This window comes from Enoplosus armatus, chromosome 9 (genome assembly GCF_043641665.1).
Source record: "Enoplosus armatus isolate fEnoArm2 chromosome 9, fEnoArm2.hap1, whole genome shotgun sequence".
Classification (NCBI taxonomy): domain Eukaryota; kingdom Metazoa; phylum Chordata; class Actinopteri; order Centrarchiformes; family Enoplosidae; genus Enoplosus; species Enoplosus armatus.
Window position 1 is genome coordinate 5,975,845 of NC_092188.1, and position 11,375 is coordinate 5,987,219.

Consider the following 11,375-nt stretch of genomic DNA (forward strand, 5'->3'; position numbering starts at 1 on the left):
AATGGTCAAAATCAAAGCAGCAGAGGCAGAGATGTCTTGACTTTTAGTCCATAGTATGGGCCAAGTCCTACATTACCCACAATGCAACCAATAGCATCTTTTTTTGTTAGACCCTCCCTGCCCGGTAAACTCCCGTGGCTTTCAAACTCCATGCGTTTAGTTTGTAACTCTGCTTTCTGTTACGACATTGCAGTCTCCAAGCTCAGGCTGAGGTAACCCTGACGACATCACCAGGGGTTGTTTTTTCTCAGACTTCACTAAGCTTCTCTAGAACCGCGGTATAGGGTGACATCATACAACTGTTTTAACAGGCTGGTTAGTAAGTCAGAGTTCCCCTTTAATGTTTACAAAGAGTACACCTCTGTCTCTCTCAAAATTCCTTAAAAATAACTCATAGACACACTGCAGCCTTAACTCACTAACATGGCCTGTCATTTTAAATAAGACAACAGGTAATGATTGATTGTTATTTTTAATGGGTCTATTTTCACTTTCATTCAATTACTTATAATGTAGTGAAAATACAAATTGATATTCACCGAGTATTGTATGTTCGATTGTTTTAACCATGTAAGTCATGATAAACAATTTCGTTGTCTAAATGAATCATGCAAAACAATGACCCAGTCAGTTTTCTCTGCAAGAAATGATACCGAAAGTAACAACTACAGTGTTGAACATCAAATATGCAACTTGTCCACTTTTTCCTCCTAAACAGACATTGTTACACTGTATGTACTGATGTTGATAGAAGGCTCAAGTGGAAAGTAAAATCTAGCTATTTGTGTGATGTGTAATAATCTCTTCTTGAAGACTGAAATGGCTTTTGATACACATGCATGAGTAAGGCTTTATAAATGTATGTTATGAAACAATGCCACACTGTGGCAGTCTCATTTAAAATGACGGATTAAGTTAATCAAGGCAGCGGCATGTCTCTGTGAGCTGTTTCTAATTGGTTTTACAATCAGTAGAAGCACAAAATACAGCAAAGGCCTCTGACTGCGAGCTCTATTTATGGGTGGATTGGTCATAGGCAGCAATGGCAATATGAAAATAACAAAATTACACTATGAGGAGTACTTCAATTTAAGCTGTTCCCATGAACCCACAGAAATCTCTCTCTGCCAAAACCCCAGTTTGAATAAAACCCTCAGGTAGCCTCTGACACAGGGCTAAGAAAGATGCTAAGGATAAATTGTGTAAGATCATTTTTCTGGCATCAAGACATACCCATAATGCTGTGCTGTGCAGGTCTGAGCATGTAAACTACATGTGAGATCTCACCAGATGCTCACCAGTGTTGGTGGTGATATATTACAAAGTCCTGCATTGTTAGAATTATTTTTTACCTGCAGCTGAGTGACGGCATCACTGTCACTATTTTAATGGTCACATAACAGTTACTGTTGTAACAGGCGAATTGCTGCCTGTTTTCCACTATTAAACTTCTTTTAATTCATGTTTGAAGTTAAACATGTAGGGAGACTAATTGCAAAAAATGAAATAGTGTAGATTTCTTAAAAAAAAATCCAAGCAGAACTACAAAATGTATTGGCATGGAATACAAAAAGCTCAGTACAAGATGTCTGAACTTTATTTACATGCTCCAAGCCACAACAGGTTAAAGATACAGTTCTCTCTGCAAGTAGACAAAGGTAGTAGCAACCATGCTGACTCACTTTAGCCTTTTAAGACATTGTTCTGTTGACTTAATGATGGATATGCTGGCTAGCATTCTGAAATTGCTTGTATGCACAAAGTAAATAACCAGTTCCTGTCTTTGAATGCCTCATGGGGGGTCTTATTTTGTATTTAATTTTTTTGAAAAAGCAGAAATATCAAATATGTCTTACCTAATCTTTTGTCACGGTGTGTTGTAAAGCAAATTTGTCTGTCCTATTCTTTGTGGTGGTCATAATTGTCTTTATGGAGATTTTTGTTTTCTACATATATGATTGACAAAATAATTCAGATCAGGGTTTTTGCAAACTCTCCGCCAATTAGCACTGTTACTTAATGACAGTAGGATTTCTGCAATGATGTAGTTTGCTTGCTCTTTTATTTTAAACAAGTCTTTCATGCCTCAAGCAAATTCATCTGTCTTCAGTTCCACGCAAACATAAATAAAATGAAAACAACATGAAATGGAAAAAGTTGATTATTGATAGAAAACAAACTGTGAACCGTCTGTTTCTCATGCTGTCTCCTTCCTTTGTTTTGAAAAGCAACATCATGATAAAAAAAATGTACGTCCTAAAGTGCAGTTTTACATGGTCAAACTAAAACATCAGATAGGCAACAACTACTGGATAGATTTCCATGAAATTGTATGTATTCATGGTGCCCAGAGAATGAACCCTAATGACCTTGGTGATCTCTTGTCTTTTCATCTAACACCACCATGACGTTGATATTTTTGGATTTGGTTTTGAGTGAATTGTCTCAAAATCAAAATCTCAGGATCGATTGCCATGAAATTTGCTACACACAATCATATGTCCCTCAGGATGAATTGTAATAACTTTGGGGATCCTCTGACTTTTTATGCGGCAAATATACCTGCACTAACTAAGGACATCAGCCTCTATTGTACTTTGTGTTTACTGCTTTCAGCAAGTGTTAGCATGCTAACACGCTAAACTAAGAACATAACCTGCTAAACATCAGCATGTTAACATTGTCATTGTGAGCATGTTTAACATGCTGACGTTAGTATTTATTTCAAAGCACTGATGTGCATATGTACCGCCTCACAGAGCCGCTAGCATGCTGTGGAAGAATTGTAATCTTACTGACAAACTCCTAATTTATTTCAAATTAACCATCAGATGCAGCCTGACTGAAGATCACAGCAGCTGAAAGTGTGAACAGGAAGTCATCAGATATACACAGGCTGTGTTGCTCTATAACTAATCATTATATCTTGAGATATGCAGACTATGACACTATGAAAGAGACTATAATATGACCGTAAAACAGTCACAAAAACTGCTTTCTCAATACGTCTAAGTTTGAAAAGTTAGGTTAGGTTGCTTTTTTTCCCCCACTTCCTATTTATTAGTTTGAACAGAATCACTCAGCAGAGATCACTGTGGAGAGAGGAGAGGAGAACAGGGAGGTAGAACACAACTTTTACCCTATTCTACAAATATCTTTTTAAGTGATTCATTCTTCCTTGAAGATGTATAAGTGCTGTTGTTGACCTGTTGTAAAGTTTATTATATGTCTATATTGTCTAAAGCTGTTTCGTGACCAAAACCGGTCACAACTGGAGAATTTTCAAAGCTCTCGGCCATAAGTAGTCTGTGGAATGCAGTCGAAACATCTGGAAAAAGCTGATAAGTGAACTTTGAGTTTTTAATATTTCATCACAGATGTATTAAAATCTGTTGCTGTGGAGCTGTTTCATCAACTGAACTTCCTGTTTGTCTTTTATCCTCTTTAGAAGAAGAGTTTGTCCTGCGGAATCATCAAATCAGGATGTTAGTTCTCATCTGGGCGACTCTGCTGTTCTATGTGAGAGGCAATAATGCTGACACATGTATGCATCTCTATTGTAATCTTGTTATTGTTGTTAATTTCTTCTTCATTCCGCAGATGTAGGCGATGATTCGATGGTGGAAGGAAACTCCGCTGATACTGATAATATATAATAATAATATAATAATACTCTTTATTTGCATCAAAGATCAGGATCAACAGGCATGCGCATCTTGGCCTGGACAGCACTCGTAGCCGAATCAGTACTGCTGCCCTGAACACTGTCCTACTACAACACACAAGTCTGTAAACTTCCGTTCCCTATCTAGGGGTCATTATGATGCCAACATTATATATTTTTTTATTTTTCAAAAAGAATTATGAGTTATAAATAGTCTGAAATAATTTACCATAATATATGTCCTTTTAAATGTTTTACTGAAATGCTTCAAAACGACAAATGTTTAGTTTTTCCTGTTGTGTTTCTCTCATTGTTTACATTAACAGGTGCATCAGTTTGGAGACAAGACTGTGAAAATGATGATGCATGATGCAACAGCAGAGGCTGGACTCTGTGTTGTGATACCGCGTTCCTTCACTACTAAATACGGCTTCACACTCCAGAATATAGTTTGGTTCAAATGTGAACCATCTAAACGAAAATGTGGTCTGGGTTCAAAGGACGAGTGTCACTGCTGGAGCCTGACGTGAGACGGATGAACTGCAGCATCATCGTCAGTGACCTCACTGAGTCAGACTCTGGATCATATCAGCTCAGAGTTGACGGTGTCTGGTATGGGAAGCCAGATGGATTTACATTCTCTCCAAGAGCAACTGTCTCTGTTTCAGGTAAGATAAGATAAGATAAGATAATCCTTCAGTGGGGAAATTTGCATTATTACAGCAGCATACAGGATAGTGCAATAGAGACATAAGTAGAAAATCAAGAAATAATAAATAAAAACAATAAAGACTTATAAAAAAAAAAGACTAAAACTAAAAAATCAACAACTATAATTTACAAATTTACAAATTCACAAAACGAAATAATTATACTGTATTGCACCATTTGTTATACATTCAGAAATATGTGGATTGTCCATTTCGGTGTGCGTGGTCTACTGGGAGCAGTACTGATTGTAAAGCCTGAAGGAGCTGCCCATTGCTGCCAGAGTGTCCTGCATGGGGTGGGACATGTTCTCCCTCAGGGATGATAGCTTAGCCATCATCCACCTTTCTCCCACCGCGTCCACTGAGTCCAGGGGGCATCCCAGAACAGAGCCGGCCTTCTTAATCAGTCTGTCCAGTTTCTTCCGGTCAGCAGCTGAGTTGATGTGGAGGCGGCTCAGCCGGCACCAATGTTACAATGAAGAGCTACAACAAATATATTCAGTGAAGATGTTCATTGTTGCCAATGAACGGCACCAACATACTTGGTGTATTTATAGTCTTAATGGAGCATGAAGTAATGTTTAGCATTTGTTGACCTCTGTGGGCAACTAGTAGGAACTGCAGCGGTTCCTGATGTAACTCCTATTTATTGTCCCATTGAAATGTTTAACAAAGCATCTGTTTATTTTAGCCCACATTTAAGTGAATGATGACCTTCAGGCTGCTCACTTGATTCCACTAATGGACTGCTCTCCCCTTAGATCTGATCCAGAAGCCCACAGTGATGATTCCTTCACTAACAGGGGGACAGCAGACCACACTGACCTGCACTGCTCCTGGTCTCTGCTCTGGATCTGGTCCTGAAATCACCTGGACGTGGAGAGGAGCAGGAGAAAGCAACTCTCATATCACAGGAAACAAAACTGCTTTCAGGACTGAGAATCTGACTTGACAATAAAGGCCACGTTGATTTGTAGATTTGTTGTAGTTATTTCATTTGTTACGAATCACAAACAATAAAGAGGCATTATGGCTGCACAGAACTATGAATATTTGGCCCAAAAATATTGAATCCAGCCTGATAATCCGACCAAATGGCACATTTGTTGCCACTCCAACATACAGAAAGTCTTTATTAAAGATGGCCACAGCACAGACAATGGGCTTTTTTTTATAGGACTACGGAGCTAAAATATGACACTGGGTTTTTCTGTCTATATTCTAAGATATATTAATGTTTTTCATCGTACAACAAGGGAAGCTACAGCTGTAGCCGTGCATGAACGTTTTTGGAGTTATTAAATGAGACTTCAGCAGACAGAAATATGATATCTGTCTGGTACCTGCATCCACCCCGACAAAGTATTAAGTTAAAATGAGCATGAAAGTAAAGACTTGGTGGGAAAAGAATATCAGAGGACAGAGAAAGAAGCTGGCTGGTCTTGAACTTGGGCTGATCATGCCATGAGTACATAATTGGATGATTAGATTTATGGCTCCTTTTCTCTTTTTCAGTGTCAGATCAAACATATTCACATTTTACATCACAGCCTCTTGAGACATTTCAGGCACAACAGCTATTAATCTCAAGTTAAAATTTGTTACTGTTGTTAAGGTATTTCCATAATGCATGAATATTATTAACTCCACACTTCAGTTGAAATGATCTAATCTGCTGTGAAATAGAGGCTTAATGAATTATTCAGTCGTAGAGCATCATGATGAACCTGCAACTTAAACTTGTTATTCAACACATCATTGATTACATCCCGGTTTAAAAACATGTTGCGGGGATAAACCTGACTTAGTAGGTAGACGGTATGTTGTATACGTTGTTGTTGTTGTTGTTGTGATTAAGTGGGTTACAACACAACATTCCCAACTACTCTCTCTGAGAGACTCTGCAGTGTCTAGTTTTTGCAGTGGGTGTGTAATATACAGGCATATATCAACTGATTGTGATAGAATTAAAACCAGTTCTTTTCGAGAAGCCCAAAGTGTGAACAGGAATTTATGAGAGATACTTGGACTATGTATGTGTTTCAATGCATCTACTGCTTTGTTGGTTTAACAAACTGCTTCACAATGAAAGTATCAGATTAGCCGCACCCTGTGTGAAGTGGTCGCCAAATTTAATTAAGCAACTGTGGAATAACTGACTGTGCAACATCCTGTATTAAGATCTGTGAAGTCAACTGGGGAGATTCCTTTGTTTCAGTTTCATCAACTGAACTTCCTGCATTTTTATTGCACTTAGTAGTGTAACATTGTCCTGTGGAGCGGGAGACTGAATGTCTAAATCATATTAGGATGTTTGTTCTCATCTGGGCGACTCTGCTGTTCTCTGTGAGAGGCGGCAATGCAGACACAGGTATGCATCTTGGTAACTATTGACAATACATGTCCTTCCTGAGGTGCTCCCAAATTACAAGTATTTTGTTTTTCAACCCTGAATATACCAGCAGCATTATTCGCAGCATCTATTGACTTATTTGGAAGAATTATGTAAAATTTTGAAATTCTCTTGGATGACAGTATAAAAACAGTCATAGTAGTAGCCTTTCTTCACCATTTATTAAGTATCATGGTGTATTGTCAAACTCTAAACATATTTTTGTCTCCTTCTTTGTATTCTTTGGAACAGAAGCATTAGTTTGGAGAAGACAAGCCTGTCAAAATGGATTCTGTATCACTCTTAGTGAAGGAGAAATAACAGCAGAGGCTGGACTCTGTGTTGTGATACCATGCTCTTTCACTACTGGTTTTGGCTTCACACCCGAGCATGTAGTTTGGTACAAATGTGAAGCAACTACACGAAGATGTGGTGATTCAGACGTGATATTCCACACTAACAACACAAAAGTTCAGTCTGGGTTCAAAGGACGAGTGTCACTGCTGGAGCCTGACGTGAGACACAAGAACTGCAGCATCATCGTCAATGACCTTGTCGAGTCAGACTCTGGATCATATCAACTCAGAGTTAATGGTATCTTCCTGTTTGGGAGGATGGACGGATTTACATTTTCTCCAAGAGCAACAGTCTCTGTCAAAGGTATGAGGAGTGAGAGCAAACATGCGCAGAGATGATATTGATTGCTGAAGCTGTAATCTGACAGCCAGCTGGTCTTATACAGAACATTTCTAGTTGTTGTAGTTGCTGTTCTTCATTATAAGGTAGCTGGAAATCTATGACAAATGCATGCTGAATAACTTTCACAGCCCTGCACCTTCCAATATATGTGGCTATCACATAGTTTGTGCATTTTACATTGAATTCTATGACTACAGGACTTAAAGGAGGATTTCAGAGATTTTAAAGATAACTCTAGGGCTAGTTTGGTACGACAATAATTAAAACAATTACATTGTGTGTAGACTTTCACAGAGATACGCTGTCATATCATTATGATAAGATCACATTGTGTTACCATTTTATACACTTCTGTTATCCAAGGCACAATACATTATGGAGCAATTATCGTTCATAAAAATGTATGTCCCTTTTTTCCCCCTGGTCTTTTCATACACATTATTTGACAACACAGTGGCCACAAAATGTACAGCATGTCCTTAATTCTAGAACATTTGTACAATCCACATTATGTCGTTTCTTATGGTAGGTCCTGTGCAACATTGTGGACCTTACAGCGCAGTGCTTCCCTGGGCCGTTGCTGGTGTATGTCTAAGTGTGAACGTCTTCTGCACAATCTACGTGATATTCCTTTGGTATATTACTCCATCTACATGTCATGTTTTAAAGGCTCCGTTAATGCATAGGATATTTTGAGGCAACAAATCATGGCTCACTCTATCTTTTATTTCTCTATAGGAAAGCCAGAAAAAAGGTGAAACCAAATCAAGAGGACAGAACTTACATGTCACTGCAGAAAACAGACGAATCACCAGAGTATTCTGTTATTGGCCAACCTCTGAACTGACAAATGTCAGCTTCCACCATGTCTTCAGGCACCTTCACTGAAGGATTTCTTGCACTGAAATAAATAAATTGAAATAAAAAAAAGATACTTTACAGAGTTAGGAAGCTAAAAGGCACATGACAGGACATAATCAGCATTTAAGACAGCTGCCTGAGATAAAAGTAGCAATCAATTATACAACATAAAAGAAGCTAAAATTATGAAAATAAAATTCATAAATATATCATCATCATCTCACAATAAAAAATAAAAAGTATTAGTTGTTAACGAAAGCCATTTTGTAATAGTAAGGATTTAATTAGTTGAACTCCATACTCATCTTGTGTGAACACATGAACTCGTATGTTAAATCACATTAACATTCAACAACAACACACGCATTTAAGGTGTGTAAGATTTAATTGATGATATTTCTAGTGGTTTAAATGTTTTCTTTACAGTGATTTATAACTTGCATTGTACAGTTTCTTTTCTTCAAATCTCATCAACCTTATCAGTGCAGATGAACTAAGCACGCATTATTTAGTGGGTTATTTAGCAAGAGGGTATTGTGCTGCTGTAGAGGCAATCACATCAGGTCTCCTGAAGGCAGCAGGTGAAGTTGATATCTGTCGATTAGTAACTTCCTGCACAGATGTGGGTGTTCAAGACTCTGGAGAAAACCTTGAGGGGAAACCATTAACATTATTAAAACTCAAACACCAACATAAACAGCTAGGAGAGTTACCAAACTTTCTGTATTGCTAATGCTATCATCTGCATGCTTTTGTAAGACTACTACAGTAGGTTAGCTAGCAGTGATAGCCTTTTCGATGCTAATCTTTTAAGTATTTTCTCATGCAAAAACATCTCATGCTTTCAGCCTCTCAAATGTGACAATTTGCTGCTTTTCCTTGTCTTACATCGCAGTAAACTGAATCATTTTGAGGATTGGACTGTTGGTCGGGAAAAAATAAACATTTGAAGTTGTCACTTTGAGCTGTTTTTAATTGTGACTTTAATATAGAATGTGGATTGATCAAGAAAATAACCACCACTGTACTTTTACTAAAGTAACATTTTCAGTGCAGGACTTTTACAGTGTGGTTTTTGTACTTTTACTTAAGTAAACCCTCTGAATACTTCCTCCACCGCTGAGTAAAAGTAGCAATGTAAAACAGTGTAAAAATACACAATTACAAGTGAAAGTTCTGCATTCAAATGTTTATTTATTTCAAAGTAAAAAACATTTTACTGTTGTGGTGTTTATATGTGGCACTACTTTGAACTACTTCAAATGTTTATATATGGATATTTTAATCTATAAGTCATTTTATTGGTTTTGTATGAAAATGTCAGCAAAGTAACTAAATACATGTTAGTAATGAAATAAATGTAATGGAGTGAAAAGTACAATATTTTCCTCTGGAATGTAGTGAAGGCGATGTCTAAAATGGAAAAACCCAAGTACAGGTACCTCAAAATTGTGTTTAAATACAGTACTTGAGTAAATGTACTACTCACTACTTGTCAGATATCAAGTCACATCCTCAGCTGTGTGTGATTTCTGATAGTTTGTAGCCTAGTTTTTATCTTGTAGTTGGAATTTTTTAACCCTTGCTTTGCATTTTTATGCTGTATAATGTGCAAATGACTGCAATAGAGTATGTTGGCTATTTTTTGATGTAAAGGTAAACTTTTAAATGTAACTTCTTGTTTAAATTTCATCCTGCAGTTGACAATAGTCTAATATATGGTTTGACAATACTTGACAAATTAAAAAAAACGTTTAGTAGCAGTACCACACCATATCCCTGCTAGTAATAACAAAGAATTTTCCCTTTACCCTCAGTTTAAATACATGTCTTTACATTTCTATTGGCTTAATTTTACATGAACGTTCATATTTGGAACCCATTTTTGCATCTTACATATTTTGTTATGGTTGAATGGTATTGAACCTGTTTAACTATTTGACACAATTACCTGTGTTAAACTTGCATTTAACAGCATATTCTAATAAATTAAAATGTGGAAATTAACCCTGCCAGAATATTTGCATGTTGTATGTGTTGGGCTTTTGATTGTGACATTGACATATTTGCAGCCGGCCTTTTTAACCTCTAGTAACTCAGCCATGTCTACAGGTTCTGCTAAAAGTGGTCAATATGCAGGCATATAGTAGAGTCTAAGGATAGAGGGTGTCGCATGTTGTACAGATTGAAAAGCCCCCTGTGACAAACTTGTGATTTTGGGCTATATAGATAAGACTGACTTTTACTAACTGACTTGACTGAGAGCAAAGTGTAGCATAAAAATAGTTCTAATCTAGCACCTTAAAGTGCAAACAGGAAGTTATCAGAGATGCTGAGAAAGGGTGATGGCACATAAGGCAATGTTTAAATGAATAGTCTCCATAGTGACCTTGCTGAGAACAGTATCTACAAATATTGCACAATATAAACCATAAAAACCCATAAATATGAAGAAGTGCTTTCCATTTCAAAGAGACTGCACGCAGTTGAAATGGGGAAATGCTGAAAGCAGATACTTTCTATTTGAATCTTTAGGTACAAAATAAACTTGATCTGTCCCAAGTTGTCTTTTTAGTACATGACTAAAACAATGTTCATCTGACCATCATCACTCAACTCTCATTGCAGATATTGGCTAATAATACACACCATTTACAGTAATGCACAATATTTGTGTCGTACATTGAAGCAATTTAAGAGGAAATTATGTATGAGATACAGCCTTTCAGTAACACATCAAAACACACACATTAGGAGAAGTCTTCAGTGTGCTGGTTTGTCGGTTGCTCAAGAAAAAAAAAAGAATCACATTTACAGTACTTCCCTTTTCAAAATGTTTTGTATTACTTCATGGTCATAGAGAAGATCTAGAAAAACAAGCAAACAAAAAGTGTTTTCTCTTCATTATTCAACGTTAAAGGTGCAAATATGATACACATATTGTGATATTATGATATTATAAGTGTATAAAAGCCTGCCAGTCTCAGGAGAGGAAAACTATTGCTCAGTGGCTTCTGGGGAAACTTCCTGAAACCTTGTTGTTGCACAA

General features: G+C 37.1%; 1 protein-coding gene across 1 annotated transcript; it reads left to right on the top strand.

Annotated features, from left to right (window-relative positions):
• The first annotated feature begins 4,145 nt into the window (after nucleotides 1–4,145).
• Nucleotides 4,146–8,312, top strand: LOC139290098 (sialic acid-binding Ig-like lectin 14). Its single transcript, XM_070911792.1, has 4 exons — nucleotides 4,146–4,332; nucleotides 5,136–5,270; nucleotides 7,995–8,100; nucleotides 8,204–8,312. The coding sequence occupies exons 1-4, from the start codon at nucleotides 4,146–4,148 to the stop codon at nucleotides 8,310–8,312; spliced, it is 537 nt and encodes a 178-aa protein (XP_070767893.1).
• Nucleotides 8,313–11,375: the final 3,063 nt, after the last annotated feature.